Source organism: Amblyomma maculatum, chromosome 2 (assembly GCF_055883805.1).
Source record: "Amblyomma maculatum isolate TAMU_Amacu chromosome 2, ASM5588380v1, whole genome shotgun sequence".
NCBI classification, from domain to species: domain Eukaryota; kingdom Metazoa; phylum Arthropoda; class Arachnida; order Ixodida; family Ixodidae; genus Amblyomma; species Amblyomma maculatum.
In genome coordinates, this window is record NC_139345.1 from 41528346 (window position 1) to 41545604 (window position 17259).

At 44.3% G+C, this 17259-nt stretch overlaps 2 protein-coding genes across 2 annotated transcripts in view; both read left to right on the forward strand.

Annotated features, from left to right (window-relative positions):
* Window positions 1-1429: 1429 nt before the first annotated feature.
* LOC146198498 (oxytocin receptor-like) lies at window positions 1430-3000 on the forward strand. Its single transcript, XM_084592604.1, has one exon. It carries the CDS (start codon window positions 1528-1530, stop codon window positions 2746-2748), a length of 1221 nt encoding a protein of 406 aa, XP_084448730.1. The 5' UTR covers window positions 1430-1527; the 3' UTR covers window positions 2749-3000.
* Window positions 3001-13449: 10449 nt separating this feature from the next.
* Window positions 13450-17259, forward strand: part of LOC146198499 (semaphorin-2A-like) — a 32511-nt gene continuing 28701 nt past the window's right edge. The window contains exons 1-3 of the mRNA XM_084591915.1: window positions 13450-14050; window positions 15110-15221; window positions 16212-16263. Of these exons, the coding sequence (XP_084448041.1) occupies window positions 13450-14050; window positions 15110-15221; window positions 16212-16263 (765 nt within the window). The remainder of the gene's footprint in view (window positions 14051-15109; window positions 15222-16211; window positions 16264-17259) is intronic.

Sequence of the window (17259 nt, forward strand, 5' to 3'; positions counted from 1 at the left end):
AGCGTGAAAAGCCAGAAATCTTACTCTTTTAACAGACGGCGGAACTGAGGCAGGGGCGAGTCACTTGCGGCTGATGACGAGCCAGGAATATAATTACGACCCGACCATAAGAAAAACTGTGGAGGAGCGAACAAGTTTCCAAAGGAGACAACCCATGTGCCGCAGCTTGTCTTGTATGAGCGGCACGTAATTTAATTGGTAACGCATTGCAGCAAAAGCTCTGCCGGCCACATTTTGCCGCTTTGCCACATGCCACTCCAATCCCGCGGCAAGGGGCGCACATCTGCATTGACGCAGTGCGTTACCGTTCAGTTTCTACTGGCCTCGGATATTATTGGCTGAGTTAAAGGGAAAAAAAACTGGGAATGAATGCTCGAAGCTTTTTTCGCGAAGGATTGGGCTGCCATTGTCAGCCGTCCGTGTTGACGATCGTGTTCGGCTGGTCTGTAGTCCTAGCCTCAGACCGACAAAACGTACGCGCGAGCAGTTCTGATATGAGCACATTATATTTTCATTGATAGTGGCTTTGCGTGTTGGAACTAGACAATATGCTCCTCTTCATCTGTTTTAAAACCTATGCTTGTACCTTTTGAACACAATATCTCGTTCTAAAAGCGCTTTCTCATCTATGCTGTGAAAGCTTCGCTTCTTACCTCTGGCCTTTTTCTAGCGGCATTTTTGTCCATCGTCAGCTTTTTATTTTAGAAGCCATACAGATATTGACAAAGGTGACGCAATATATATCTTAGAGCATAAAATCGGTAGCATGAACCCTAGGTAAACGTTAACTGCTAGGGGGCGCCACCCGCCTATTGGCGGTACTATTGGAGTAGATTCGATATTGACTGCTTAAATGTATTTGTCAACGAACAGTGATACCATGTACGTACATCTGTAGCGTAAGAGGTTATCACGCAGTTACAGCTATAAGTGAACCAAATAACCAATAGGCGATTTCAGTAGGCAGTGGCGGCACACCCGTACACAAATTGGTGGGCTAGATCGCCACCGTGTTAATGTTAACCGACGTTCAAAACTTAGCACGGCTGTGTGAATGCTTCTTGGAGGGCGCCTAAACAGCAGTCGGAGCTTGTAGAATCCAATATTTGGCTTCTTTCATTGGTATCGCTTCATGTCGTCTTGTAGTTTTTGCTGCTTTTATTTTACTGAATGTTCGTCTTCTATTTTTCAGGTGTTCTTCATTTCGTTGCATCAAGCACTGAAAGGGGTCCTCTGCGAAAGGCGGTAAAAGCAGACTTTCAGCCGACAGTATGTGTTCAGTGGCGGACAAAGCCTTCTGCTGCGTCTACTGGTTATAGAGAGGCCCAACTATCCTTCAGAATACTACAACCTCTGAAATGTGATGTTCCTGAAAACAAACGCATAAAACCTGCGAAATATCCGCAGAGGCATTGTACTATAACGGGGTTTGCCGACTCCGTGGGCGTCGATAGTCTTCTGGCCCGTCTTCACGGTGATGGGTAGGGGGGACCTAGGCCCTCCCTTGGCAAAGAAGGCTTTACCACGATGTCACCCGAACGCGAGGTTGTCCCTAGTCCCGACAATGAGACGATGTCGACAGAGGTCACGCCTGCAGAACTGCTCGGTCCACTGTACGCCAAGACACTTCGCATCACAATTATCGCCATTATGCTGGTCCTTTCACTCCTGGGTAACTCTATCGTCTGTCATCATCTCCTGACGTCGCGTCGCCACCGAGTATTCAAGGCGCAAGTGCTCTTCCTGAACCTGGCCATCGCCGATCTGCTCGTCACTCTGGTCACCATGAGCTCTCAGCTTCTCTGGGAGGTACTCGGCCGCGTGTGGACGGCCGGTGACGGCTCCTGTCGGCTGTTCAAAGTACTACAGACGTTCGCGCTCGTGTCATCTACTTACATGCTGGTGGGCATCGCAGTGGACCGCTACTTCGCCATCTGCAGACCGCTTGCTCCAGCGCCCAGCCCACGGTCTTTGGCTACCGCTTGCTGGCTGTTCTCTCTCATTCCGTCCCTCCCCAACCTTTACGTATTCCGACTGGTTGTGATGCAGGACAAGTGCTACTGCGCTTCCGTCTTCTATATCTACCGAGACTCTGTGGCAGCGAGGCAGGCTTACATGGCGTTTGTCTTTACTATGGTCTTCATAGTGCCTCTAATGACACTAGTGACGCTCTACACATGCATCCTGCTCCGAATGTGGATGATGACCGTTTCTTCCTCCCACCCTGAAGATCACTCCGTCGCCGGAGCATCTGGTGGCAGTGGTGTAAGAGTCAAAAGCACGCTTCCGAAGGCGCGCTTGCGCACGCTAAAGATGGCTGTAGTGATATTCGTCGCTTTTCTGGTGACCAACCTTCCCTACATGGTGCAGGAAATGCTTCTAGCCTTCACGCCGAATGTTTCTTTGGGACAACATGTGGTGGCCGTATTCGGCGTCATCTCCGCCTCCAACAGCGCCATCAACCCGTACGTCTTTCTAGCCTTCAACGGAGGCGCTTCCTCCGTCGGGTGCGATGCTCACGTTCGTGGGCTGTGGCGCCGCCTGGCGTGTTCTTCGGGATCAAAGCGAAGTAGTGCCACATTTCGCACCCCGTGGTCGACGCTGCAGGCTCGCAATAGGAGGCGGTCGCCGACGGCTAAAACGCTTCAGACCCCAGATAACTGCGCGAACTGCGAGGCGCAGCAAAAAGCTGCGAAAAACAACCCAAAGGAAAACAGTTTCGAGCCTCCAGAAGACTGCGTTAAGTAACTGTATGTCTCATTTTTACAGCGACTAAAAGAAGAGAACGGTACACAGTAGCCGCGTTTCTTGTCTACATTGCAGGAAAGTTTTTCATCAAATGTTTTACACTGCCAAGCTATGCTTTCGCGCTATCATCAGCACCATGACCCGATCTCGTACAAGTTGTAACAAAGTTTTTAGAAGTGTTTTGCTTACCTACCGTATGTACTGGACCAAGGGCTGCATTTGTGTTTAATGGCTGCGCCAGTTTCTCCAACTTTGTAGACAATAATAGAAGAGCATGGGGAGGGGGGGAAGAGTTCGCGAACATTATTTTGCGCGCAATGCGACAGCTGTCTATTGCTGTCCATTGCCACAATCTTCCAGGTTGAAACCCGCTATGAATCACTGCGACAAATAAAGCAGAATTCGGACTAGTGCTCAAGGTGGATGTTAATAGACGGCCAATAGAGAACGCCGAGTTTATCGCTAAGACGAGCAGCTGGTCTCCTCGTGGATTCTGAATTCGTGGTGAGCGATGCCACCGTACTTCGGCAAATATTTACAGTTACCACATTTTTTTTTTATGTAAGGCATGGGACCCAGGCTCACTTCGCTTACTACTGTTGAGTCCGGTCAGGCTCAAGCTCTGGCGAAAGCAATATCGATGAGGAATCTTTATGATATCGTCAACTAGGCATAAGCCATAGACTCTGTCTGTGTGGGACAGTAGAGTAGTTTCTCCGTAAGGTGGCTGTTATGATGAACTGAAAATTGTCACTTACGTGCATGTGACGCATCCCGCAAATATTCGCAAAAAATGCAGCTCTTATAGTCCAATGTATTCGGTATGTCCAGAATTCGTGAAGAGTGCTGACAGTTTAGGGCTGATGACAGATGCAATATTTAAGGTTTTGGCGAACCCCTAAAACATAATTAGAAAAGGCAGAGAGCGAAAGTGCATGGTTATTCGTTGCAAGTGACGGTGGAAGTATGTAGGGTAAAGGTGAGATCTTGAAAGCAAGCTGCACAGTTTGAAACTCGGGGAACAGTTAATCATCCATAAACTAACGCCTAGCGTTTCATCTAACCAGTGTACCTGTGATGAAAGTGAGGGTAGCGTGACTGTACGGTCGATGGAACCATGTAGAACGCGCCATTAGTTTCTTTTGCCAGTGCTTATTCTTGCTAGAGCACTTACTGCCTCAAAATATCGAGCCCCTCGGGAACAGACGCAGCCCGCTGTGAATTCCTCCGCACGTTTTAAGTCGAACGCCTGGACCTCCAGGAGCGCCTAAGAGAAACAACACACTCGGAAGACAGGCAGAAATGACATTTAGACAAGCACGTTAGCTGGTTGATAGATATCGCCTCAGAAAGGACTATATATTTATTGACATTATGTAAATGTATTTTTATTGACCTATTTTTTGCGTGCATTTTTGATGTTGCTGTTAACTACCACTCGCGCCTAGTCACTGCACTTCCAGGCTTGGAACGATGTTACGAGATGTTATTGAAGAGCATAATTGCAACACACATGGTGTTAATATTCTGCTGTAAACCGTGGAGTAAACGTATTTCAAACAATAAAACAATTTTTGCTGAATATTCTGTACGTTTTTTCTGTCGTTGAGGAAAGTAAATAAAGTCAAGCACACTAGCATTGGTGACACATACAAATGCTCCCTACTACGCCACATAGTGCATTTCCACTACGTATGCTCACCAAACCTTCTGACGCTGCCTAGTGTCAGAAGGTTTGATGGCAACTTTATTGTTCCACTCTTCTATAGTGCGTGTGGGAAAAAAGGAGTATTTGAAAGCATTAATTATGGCACTGTAAAGCGTTAACGATTGAGCCTGATGATTTCTGTTTTGGCGCGTAGTATTAGGTGTAAGAAAGGGGTCAGAACTCATGGACAGCGTATGATTTTTCAGCGCAGCGGTAATGTTTGTATTCCATGAATTCTCATGAGCATAGTCGGCGAGTCGGTTCCACGATACTCTGAAAATATTAAACAGATTGTTTTGCACCGTATCATTTCGAGTACTTAGATATTACGTTTATTGTAGAGATCCCAGTTGGTACGCAAATATTCTAGTGATGACCTTTTATTGAAAAATAGGTTAATTTCTTAAGTTCTGATGGAACAAGCTTGACTTTCTGTCTAAAAAATCAGAGTTTATAAAAGCCCGTTGAACATATTTATGATACATGTTTGTTCGAGCTTAATTTCTTTGTCATAGTGATACCGATGTACTTGAACTCCCTGATTTTAGTTAGGAGAGGAGATGAAATATTCTAGAGAAACGGGAGAGAAAGCCTTTTTGTTAGTTATATTTATATACGCTCTTTTATTTTCTGCATTTAGCTTCATGTTCTGATTATTTTATTTTATTTGAAATAAATTACTACCCATTAGACATTGTGTAAGGGAGGCGGAAAATTCTATACAGTGCTATATGTTGCTCTGAAGATTAGTTTAGTAAAACCAAATCCTCTTTTCTGGTAATTTGATGGAATAAAACCCAATCATCAGTAAATAGCCTAATTTGAACATGGTCAGGTATAACGTTAGTAACGTATTTGATATATCTTAGAAATGCGAATTGACTTAACAGGCTTCCCTGTGGGGCGTCTGAAGTGACCGCAAGGTGGGTTGAACCGCAACCGTCAATGCAAACAAAGTGTGTGCGGTAAGAAAGGTAAGAAGAAATCCAACGAATTATGAATTTAGGAAAACAAAACAGTTATGATTTTTAAATTAGCGTAAGAAATGAGATCAAAGCTTTTACCGAAGTGTGAGAAAATGCATCCACCCGATAAGCGACATTGAGGACAGTGAAATTATGAATAACAGAGGGGAGCTGAGGGAATGTGGAAAAGCATTTACGTACCCCGTGCTCACCGGGGTAAGCACCTTGTAATCGTTTAGAAATGCAGTTATGTAGTCAGCTATGATGTTTTCAGTGAGGTTGCTGCATGTGCAAGTTATTTAATCGGACGATGATTACCAATCAAGGTAGCATTACCTTTCTCAGCACAGGTACAATCCGCGCCTTTTTCCAGTAGGAAGGAAGGCTGCTTGTTTCATATCATTTATGACAATGACATCCAGAAACTCTCAGGTGGCTTCTGCATAACGCCATAAAAACATATTTCGTATTCCGTAACGTACGGTGGATGAATTAGTCTAAAGTTCAGTAGCTCGGAGAAAACAACAAATGGAGAAATAGGGATCGAGTAAAGCATAGCACTGGATTGGACATATATATCATTATTTAAAATCACACTCTGAAAATGTTTGTTGAACACTTCAGACTTTTGTGGTTTATCAACAAGGAGGGCACATTGATGTGAAGTGAGGGTAATTCTTTTTTTTTTTCGGCAAAGTTTTCAGAACCGTTGCGTTGATTCGCGAAGAAAATTTAGTAGGCAGGGCTAAAAATAAAATTGTTTAGCCTGCTGCAGTGCACTGATGAGGTTAACCTGATTTATTTTAACTATATTTCTAAGGTGCCTCCTCGCTTCAGTCATTTATTTTTATTTTTAAATGTATGGTTCCTCGCGTGATCCAAGGAGCTTTTTTTTTTTGCAAGTTTTCTTTAGATTATCAGGACTGAAGTTGTCTACGCAGTACGTACAAATTTCTTCGCACTTATTCCATTGCTCATCAACATTAGATCCGTGAAACGTGTCAATGCATAATAAAGTAATCTAACACTCTCGTCACTTTCTCGTGAGAGGTATTTACATAACTACTTTTTATTGACTCAAAATCGACAATTTGTTGAATGGGGCAAAGAAAGATATACATGCAGTGATCAGATGACCCAGGTTAAACTAAAAGAGTAAACTTTCCATTGCGCTGCTGAGAAAGAAGAGGTCAGGAATAGATGCTGCCTAACCCTGCATGCGCGATACCATCTGTTGCAAATTATGATTCCACATGATGCCCCACATGTATAAAACGTTCTTGTCAAGATTCCTATAGAGAAGGGGCATTTCAATCAGCACCCGGAAGATTAAAATAACCAACAAGGTATATTTTATCATGACAAAAGGTTAATATGGGGTCGGCCAGCTCACGTAAAAACTGAGGTAGGAGGTAATCTAGCACATTTTTTTGCCATTCGCTCACGAGTAGATTTTCACAGAAATAATTTTTACTGTCCCAAAATTGACACTTTGTTGAACGAGACAAGGAAATACATACATGCAGTGATAAGAATACCCAGGTTCAACAGAAACAGTAAAACGTACTGTAACTTTCAGGAAACAGCAAATAATTAAAACGATCTTTAGCCGCATACGACAACTTTTAGGGTACACGTCCATGGTTAACCATTTGACTATTGCTGTAGCGTGTGTACATCTGTGTTATGCCTCACCAAGGTCTCCACTCCGCTTCTACGCGTTCCCCTACCACGGCGAAAAATTTGATAAGGGCTAGGAAACATAGTTTCGTCATCAATATCATATCGTAGCCATAGAAACGTGCAGAATATTGATTACTATATGATATCCTCCAAAGCTTCTGATTTATTTACAACGCTACGTCTCCTTATATTTAGGAAGCGAAATTACGTAACACCATATTGCGCAAGTCAATCTTTGCTTTGATTGCTTTGATGATCACTAAGCTGAACTGTAATGCTTTTGCTTTCGTATCACAGCAAAAACCCAGCCCAGGTATAAAAGACTTTTTTGATTCGCAGTTTGTCATTTATGAAGGCTCATTATTGCCTTCAACTGTCAAGCTATTTGCGTGGTGATGATTACTGTTTAAAAAATAAAAAAGGAGTCAGAAAAACCTTTGTTGTTTTACCAGCAATTTTCGCTTCAACGCTTTACAAAATGCAAGCCAAAAGGCAAAAGCAACACTCCTTCAGGATTAAATGGTCAGTGATTTGTGTGATAGAATTAAAAAAATAAATAGGAGCACAAATATTAATGGAATTTGAATCGCGCTCATGCACGTGCGATAGCACAGCACAAGTTGATTGCTCTGTAGAAGCGACGGTGTTCGGGGCTGCTTATTTTGTGTTTATCCGCCCTCTCATGAATTCAATTTTCCGCTAGGCGAATCTGCTAATCTCCTACCCTGTCTCCGTCCGCCTCTGTACGTCAGACTTAAGTAGGCTGGCTGATCTTCTGTACGTATTGCATAGCACTGATGGCAATAAGGAAAAGCAGATACAGGAAAAATCGGCGTTCCGATTGTGAACTGATTGCTTTCTTGGAGGTGAACTTTATCTCGTCTTTTTTATTTCTTTTCAAAAACCAATAATCACAGAACGTAAGTCAACTGTTAAAGAGGAGTGTTACATTCTTCCTGTGATATGTCTTGCAGCCAAAAAAAAATCATCATCTAAACCCGGCGCTCGAAATCAGCTATTCCTCGCTTTCTAGGCGAACAATTTATACTTACGGATACATGGGCGGTTTAGATGAAGTACATAGACATAATTTTTTTCTCCTTGCCTGAGAATACACGGCCCTGACACAGAGCGGGGAATTGGCCAGGAATTGGTGCAGACACAAGCGCAAATTTATTCGATCTGACTTAGGTTGTACCGTATATAAGTTTCGAATTTGGAATCAATGTCGGTGAAAAATGTCTCAGAGGTAGTAGCCATGATAATGAAAAACTACTTAGGTAAATAAATTTTGAAAGTACAACCAAGGTAGTGAAGCACTAAATAAGAAGTCTTCCATTCGCAACGTTATAACACAGGCTGCAAGAAAGGAGAGGAGGACGGGCATTGTAAAAGGCAACCCTAATCGAGCGAGATGAATTTCCAAATAATTTCTGCTCCGGAGAGTATACCCCTGGAAGGGGAGAATGGAACGATCTAGTTTCCGCGTCATCGTATGATGCACACATCAGATATGGCAGTAATTGAATTACAGTAATGAAGTTACTGTATTTTAATTACTTTGTTCGGTAATTTGTAATGTAATGAATTACTTTTTCAGTTTGGTAATTTAGTAATTTAGTGAATTACTTTTTGGTAGTAATTTCGCAGCAAAGTAATTAATTCCTCTCAAAATTACTTTTACTAAAGTGCGCCGTCACTCTTTCAATAGACAGCAAAGTAGAGTGCACGAAAGCAGGAACGACGTGCTGTAATCCGAAGCCAGCGTAACGGATAGGCAAAAGGAGACAGAATTGAGCAGAACTATAGTCAACTAGAATACTCTGGAGAACAAGTTGTTGTTTTCTTTAATAGCTTTACTTAGTTTTTGCATTTATGGAAACTAGAAAGTAATTTCAAAGTAATTGAATTACTCAGTAGAAGTATTTGTAATGTAATTTCATTACTTTTGGGGAGCAGTAATGAGTAATGTAATTTAATTACCTTTCTGCAATTTTCAGCAAAGTAATTAGTAATTAATTTAATTCCTTTTCAAAAGTAATTTTGGCACACATACTCGACAGCGTGAACTCAAACCGAAATTCTGCAGCGCAACAGTCTCATGAGGACCTGCCTTTGCCTTACATCCCAAGGAAAGTGTAAACATTCGAAGTCCGCATTAGCGAGGATGAGCTCATGTCTCTGAGAGTGCAGTAGTTGAAAACGGTTAAAACGGGGCACAGAAAGAAAACCAATACTAGGTGGAAAGGGTGGCAACAAGCGCTGTCCCTAGCCGCCAATGAAGCCAGCAGGGTCCTTGAGGGAAGACAGCCAGCACAAGTCATGGAAAAAGGTTTAGGAATAATGCACACGGTTTGGGAATAATGGTAGAGGGTTGGCCAAAGAAGCTACGTCAGAATTTCCCGATGGCCCAAACGAGAGCCACGTACTTCCGCTCCGTAATAGAATAGTTCTGCTCCGCTGTAGAATGGAGGCGGCTGGCGTACACAATCACGCAGTGTTTCGCGGTATCGCTGTGCAAGAATGGCGCCAATCACGTGGCCACTGGCTTCGGTACGAAGTTTCGTCAGGGCAGACGGGTTGAAATGGGCCATGACAGGAGGGTTGGTGAGAGCAGCGATGAGGCGTTAGCCTACTCTGGTGCCCAAGAAAAAATTAACGCTAAAACTGGTGACAGGGCATGCCACGGCTGTGAAGTTCAGGACAAACCTGCGAAGATGAATACGCAGCTAAATAATACTGCGAATATAACTGGGTGAACGGAAAGAAGAAAAACAAGGAAAGTACAAAATTTGTCGAGATCAGACTGGACGCCAAAAGCCTCCATCAAATGGCTAAACACTTTAGGTTCGCGCCGACCAAAATTGCGTTTCATTGAGTTCAGTCCGGAACGGCGGAAAAGTGCCAAGATGGACGAAAGGCGATGGAGGTGACTTTCAAATGAGGGAGAGAAAACAATCATGTCATCCAAATAACATAAACAAGTCGTCCATTTGACGCCGCGGAATTAGGAGGCGATCATCCGTTCAAACGTGAAAGGGGTGTTACAATGTCCAAAATGTCTTATCTTAAATTAGTAAAGTCCATCGGGTGTGACGAGAGCACTCTTATCTCGGTCTTCTTGGCCAAAAGATATTTCTCAGTAGCCACTACGAAGGTCCAAGATGCAAAAGTAGCAGGCTCCATGTAAGCAATCCAAGGCATTGTCTATTCATGGAAGCGGGCAGATATCCTTCTTTGTGATCGTTTTCAGATGTCAGTTGTCGACATGAAAGCGCCACCTGTTACCTCTCTTTTTAACGATCATTTTTAATGATCCCGACAGGAGATGCTCAGCGACTGTTCGAAGGCTCGGTGATATCGTTGACCAACATCTTGCCGACCTCCCTTTAGATGACCTGGCGCTCTGAAAGAGACACACAATGATGCCTCCCATGTATACGCGGTAAGCCACAACTGATGTTTGACCAAGCGGACCGGTGGCAAAATCAGAAATATGCAAGTTCCCTCTTGGAGGCGAATTGACGGCCAACAGGCTTTTCGAACAGGTCTCGGAATTTATGATTGCAAACACCCCAGGAAGAATCTCTCCTTCATGGGTTTCGAACCACATAGGTACGCTTACGGTATGGTTGAAAGTCACACTGGACAGCATAAGCGTGCCGTCCCAACTGTTGTGTTGACTAATACGTTTAGAAAGCTAGAGCCGGTCACCGAGATTCACTTAATCTGTTTCGCAGAATGTACAGGGGTTAAGGGGGTGATCCATAAGGGCAGGTGGCGTTGCAGACGTAGATTGCAAGGTCGGTAGTCATCGCGACGGTTCCGAGGTGACGGCCGCTGAGGAGATCCAGCGTGTGGGCGGCTGGAACCCACGACCTCCACCAAAGATGTAACGGAGAAGTATTTATTGAGACCTGCGCTTCGATGGGCGAACTCGGCGCTGAGACCACAAGGACGGTCCAGGATCAACACTCTCAGCGTCGTCGTCTTCTTTCGTCGTTCAAGCGCTCACCGGTATTATTATTATTATTATTATTATTATTATTATTATTATTATTATTATTATTATTATTATTATTATTATTATTATTATTATTATTATTATTATTATTATTATTATTATTATTATTATTATTATTATTATTATTATTATTATTATTATTATTATTTGAAACTTTATTGCCGCCGATACAGGAGGTTCCCCTACTCCCCCAACCAGGTACGCAGACCCGAATAGGGGGCTGGGACTCCAAGGTAACAATATCATGGAATAAAGGAAAGATGACATGTGCCGACAGAAGGTAATCATCTCGAACTATTGAATACATGACGGCAACTTTTATCGGAAAGTGTTAGAGGAGCAAGTTTAAAACCACACGGTAATGCGATGGGTGTAGATGATGAGTTCTTGAAATTTAGATACAAGTTTAATTCTGTTACGAAGGTTGGTATCATATTGCAGTCAGCTGTTTTCCGCAAAATTTAGGGACTAAAGGGATGTTCTGAATGCTTGCTGCTGTTCCTGCTCTGTGATCTACTTCACAATGTAGTTTTGCCGGCTTCTGCCACTTTTTATTTATTTTTTTCGGGCGGCGGGATCACTGGTTCTAGGCTCAGAAATCCACATCCAAGAAAACATTCCTGCACTCCTTTACCTGCTTCTTTACCCCTTCCCTTTCATCTTCGGAAGCAACAGCGCATTTAAACCCCATCATTGATGATCGCGCTGCCCTGATGAAGAAACGTCTCCTTCGAAACTCTGGCTTGGCTTGCGAATTGGGGCTCCCCCTCAATTCCTGCTCAGCGTCCTTTCATACTGTGTATCCCATTGAGTTAATACAACCAAAACTAGAGCGAAATCGACAGAGACACTGCCATGTAAACCCTCGCCACTCATTTGCTAATCGTTTTCGCAGCCAGATGATATTTCGCGAATGGTAACCAGCACGTTTTAAGAGACGTTTAGGCCAGATCTAGCGCAAAAAAGACGTACCAACCTGGCAACGTTGGCAAAACGGGGACCACGGAGGCCGCCGTCATCGCAGATCGCAGTGCAGTGCGGCGTGTGGAAAGATAAAGCGGCACTGTTCAGCAATTTTCTAGGTCCCTTGACCAATTTAGACGAGTTGGTCAGTTAGAAGGTCGGCAAAGGTAGTGATGAGCCCTGACAAGCGAGACGTGAAAATATGTACAAATACAGCCGGTAACGAAACGCAGGTGGGAAGATATATGCCTATTAGAAATGAAAAAAAAAATAGTATTCACAAATGAAACGAAATACTTGATGCCTTTCGGCATCATGTTTTGCACACGATGGAAGCATTGCGCTGAAACTCGGTGCTTGAGAAAGGGGTAGATCGCTTGGCGCTGCAGTGCGCTGTGTACCAACGTTAATAGAAATAACGTTGCTGCGTACGTATTTCACCTACTAGGCAAAACAACTCATAGGATGTCCTGTGACAGTAGATGGTTGTGGTGGTCGTGTTCTTCAGCTTTCAGCGAAGGGCAAGCCCTTTCCTGCATGGCCCGCTTAGAGCGGCCTATAAAAACGAGGGTTGGCTGCTATGGCGACTTGGGGCATGGGCTTAGGCCCCGAAAACAGGCCGCTATACTACCGACGGCTCCAATAATGAAGTAGATTGCGCGCGATCGATGGACGCGCGCACGAGAAATACTATCAACCCTATAACGAACAGAAAACAACTCGCGATGTGCACGGTGCGTGTAGTACATAAAACACGGTACACGTAAAGCTGCGTACAGCAGACGAACCTATACGAAACTATCGCTGGTAGACATTTATCAGTCTTTATATAACTGAAATTTTACAACTGTAAAGAAATGAACTGTAAAACATTTTTTTTTCTGATGATTAATACGCTATAGGTTTAGTTTTTAGAGTATCTTGTGTGAGTAAAGTAAGAGTAAATAATGCTATTTTCATCATGGTGCAACACGACTGAGGCTGCTCGCCGTCCTTTACCCCTCTGGTGTAGCCATCTTCTTTCTCTCGTTCTACCCTAGATGAGTCAAGAAGATATGCTTACAGTCTGCTTAGGTGGGTTTCCCACACAAGGGAAGTGAAGAAAAATAGAGGTCTGCCTAAATGTATCAAGTTTTTCCGCGTGTTTTACTCCAAATTAAGCAACGACGCTTAAATGAGCTGTTCCTAAATGCGTAAATAAAACGAAGAAATTTGAGAGTCCTGTATTCTACGTCTGCCACTTTCCGAACATCTCTCGAGCTCGTCCCTGTCTCCCTGGCAAGGGGCAGACAACGTTGCTGAAAGTAGTTTTTAGGCTGCTCGGTGATTTTTCCAGACGGGGTGCTCAACACGACTGCATGGGTAGCAGCATCGCGTTGCCTTTGTTGGGAATGAAAGAAAAGGAAGGGCTTCATCTGCACGAACCGCAAAGCCAGAACGTGGCGCGTGATGCGAGCCAGACGAAAGAGCTAACCTCGCGAAACCACGGAGTCCCGCTGAGGCGACCACAAGGCCAGCGCTTGCTGTTTCCTCCTCGTACACGCTCCCCGATCCACGCCATGTTCTCCCCTGAGCAAGAGGTGCCTCCGACTCACGCCCGGGCGCCGTCAGAAGACCACTTGCTGTACACGGAAAGGGCGAAAGTTGAGACTAATTGGCTGGCGTACATAGTCATCGGATTGGGAGCCTTGTCCGCCGCCTGCGTCTTGGTTATTTTGCTGACACTGGCTATCTTGCCTTCGGCCGAGATCCCGGTCGAGCACGCCAGCACCTTCTTCCCTCCCCTTGTGGTGCCCACCATAGACGAAACGGAGCTGTCGTCCAACGCATTCGCAAAGCCGTTGCACGCAACCACTGCAGCCCATCGCACTATCGCATCTGCCGCCACTTACACGACTCCTGCTCCTGCCGATGCTCCCGATAACACCATCGCGTCCACCGCCCCTTACGCAACATCGGGTATTTCGTTTGCGTCTACTACTTTTGCTACCACCTCATCAGCTGGTATGAGCGGTGATTGACATTTTTCTGCAACTGGCATATTAAGCTCGCCGAGTGTTTACTAGGCCGCCCCTATGTCTCAGTTATGCGTGTCATCGTCTTATATGACCGCGCGCAGTATCTAAAATTTTGCCTCGTGAAATGATTTACTCACATTTTACGGCGTCTAGTAGGCACTAGGACCCTCGGTACGATGGCTAGCAGAAACTATGCATGGCGAGGCGCTTTGACCAACAACCCGTAATCCATAAATTTATCATCCTCGCTTCGACCTGGGATAAAAACGGCCTCGTCCTACTATCAACTAGGCGCTCTAGTTCGCTCAGCTGGTACAGCCACTGACTCGCACAAGCGGAGGCACCGGGTTCAATCCTTGAACCCCGACCAATTTTCCTTAACTGCACCTTTTCTGAGAATTCTACATTGCTTTCTTCGGCAGCCTTATCGTTGCGCTTCGTGTGGATGCTAGAGAGCAACTACGACCCTTGCTACAAATTCACTCCACTCTGTGGGATGGTCTTAAACACATTGGACTGATATACTACTATTTATTTCTTTCACTGCGGCGTGAGTCCTGCCAGAGAGCTACGTGCTTGTGGGATGAGCGGGCGCTGTCTATGTATGTGTGATATGTTATACGACAGGAAAGGCCTGTCGTCGAGTTTAACGCTGAAAGTGTCAGCCTCAGACAAGTCATTTATACTCAAGCGAAACCTCAGTAATATGCCCATTGCTTTAGGCTAGATCGCAAGCTTTCGGCGCATGAGAATCTTTTTCGGAGCCGAGGTCGAAGCTTGTACACTGACAGTCAACAAGTGGAGCTAATTCCTGGCACTGAAACGCATAGCCATGCGCATTGTAGGTCGGTTAGTATAAGCAAAGACGTCCGACAAAGAGCTCCAGTTCTCGCGCAACCTTCCTGTTGGTGACTCCGCGTATAAGGTAGCGTCCAAATAGCATACATGAAGCATATCATTTGCGTTCCTTGAAAGGAGTGTCAGATATGCTTCTTTGCAGCTACAGCGCCTGGAGCAGTCAATCGTCCTTTCAAGAAGTTCACCCGTGGAAAGCTGTACTACCGTTCGGCTTACCTGGACGAAACTCGAGGCTACCTGTTCGTTGGAGCCATGTATGTGACGACTGTATGTGTCGTGGTTGTCTGTAGGGTAGGCGCGGCGGCCAGCGGCTTTCAATTGCACTTTGTTTGGTTCAGTAGATCAGCATTCGCTTAGTGGTTAGACTCATTTGTTCTTACTGATCTTCTCGAGTTGTCATACATACAGATTATTTTTTCGGTAATCTAGGGTTTCATGAAAGGGGCAGTGCAGGAAAAATAAGTATAACCAAAGTAGATGTTATGCATAAAAAACGTTAGAGGTCACGTAAAAGGAAGAGGAAATGAAATTACATGATTATAGGCAGAATAAAAAAGTGATGATTAGCTAAAACAGAAACACATATAATCGCATGCAAAAAGCTCTACAATGTATCTTAACAGTGATAAGAAATACAGCAAGATGAAGAGATTTCGAAATAAATCGAGAAAAACGTCACAAAGCCGTGGGGATAACATCGGTATTTATTTAAAAAAAAAAGGTATAAGATTGTTTTCGTTCACGAGGAAATGCGTGCCACCGCGGGATTGGGTTCTTATTACGAAACCCAGCTGATTCATAAGGTGTCTATATTATGCCCGCATTATGAGTCCAATGACATGTAACCGTACACTGTTAATTTTTCTTCCTTGCTACGTGCTGGTATCACACAAAAGTGATCGGTGCGTGCTGAAATTTCTGGAAGCGTAACTGAGAACTCTGTCTTAATGGGCAATTCTGCAGGGGACTGCACACTTTTGCAAATATGCTTTGAATATTGGAGCCCAGAGCATCCCTGTGCTTCAGATTCACCATGATATGAAAACACTATTTTTCTACGAGTCAAGTTCATTAGATGCTTAAGAACCACTTTTTGTTTCGCAATTGTTATTCGCTTTGCAATTATACAGCTCAAAACCTTTCTTTCCGCTTTCTTTAGAGGGTGCGGTAGCCCCACACAAAGCCCCTATGATGTTTAGCGGTTCTGTGATGAGGATCCATACAGAGGTGGATTTCGCTCGCAGGGAGAATCTGTTCAAGCTACATCTTAAAGACATCAGCCTGGAGCCTGTCACGGTGGGTGTACGTTTTAACATCGCGCTAATTTTGGCGCCGCTACGCACCGACCTATAAAACCTGCCAAAGTTGCCATTTTTATTCGGGATTATTTCTATTTCTGATCTGATCCCAGTTCCGCTTAGCATAAGTGAAATGTAATGGTCGACCTGAACAAGTTATGGATTCGAAATGCTGGGGAAGAAATAAATAAAAAAACAGCCCACATTACCAGTAGGCGCTTCTATTGCTTCTTTCGTGTGCGTGTACCAAATCATTTTGTTCCTTTTTCATGAATCAATTGGCCAATAGCAATCTTCCCTTTCGAAGTTACAGGCATAGCGTTTTAGGCTATATGGGCACACCGTGCATTAATAGTCAAGTTCAATGCAGTTAAGGAAACTTGTCCCTCAGATTCCTCCCATGACTTACTGTTGTGCCGGTCGCGACAGGCATGTCCCGTTCTATTTCAAAGGTGAAAATAAGAAAATGCCCGCAATTCAAACGTCATATTATCGGTTTCCGGAGAAGGGTTAAAAAATTCTCGAGGTTGTACACTGATTGTTGATGGTGCTTCGGTTGCAGTTTCATACTAATTGGGTTCTACTTCAGGTAGCCGTTGTATGCCGGTCGCCCTCAAATGTAGAGCAATCGCTATAGATTCCGTAACAACTTACAGACATCTGTCTCATAGAGACGAGTAATTACTCCCTCATTCCAAATCTATACCACTGGGGACTCCAGTAACCAATACAAAAACAACGTTCCAGATTCAAGTTGCTGATTTATTCGCTCTCACCTTATCTGCTGCCCCTCGTGGTTAGCTTAACTGATAGAGTGGTCGCCCAGGATAAGCGGTCGTTCTCAGCTCGAACCTCGGACCAGTATGAATGTTTTTCAGAGGGCTGTATAGATTACCTGTGTAGCTTGTTCGGTGTATTCTGGCCCATTCACGGACCCATCTGAATCTCATATATGCAGATGGTGCTAGCACGAAGGGACAGTGAACGTAAATAG

What these genes read in the sequence shown, in the direction of transcription:
- LOC146198498 (XM_084592604.1), top strand. Translation starts at nt 1,528, where the DNA reads ATGTCACCCGAACGCGAGGTTGTCCCTAGTCCCGACAATGAGACGATG.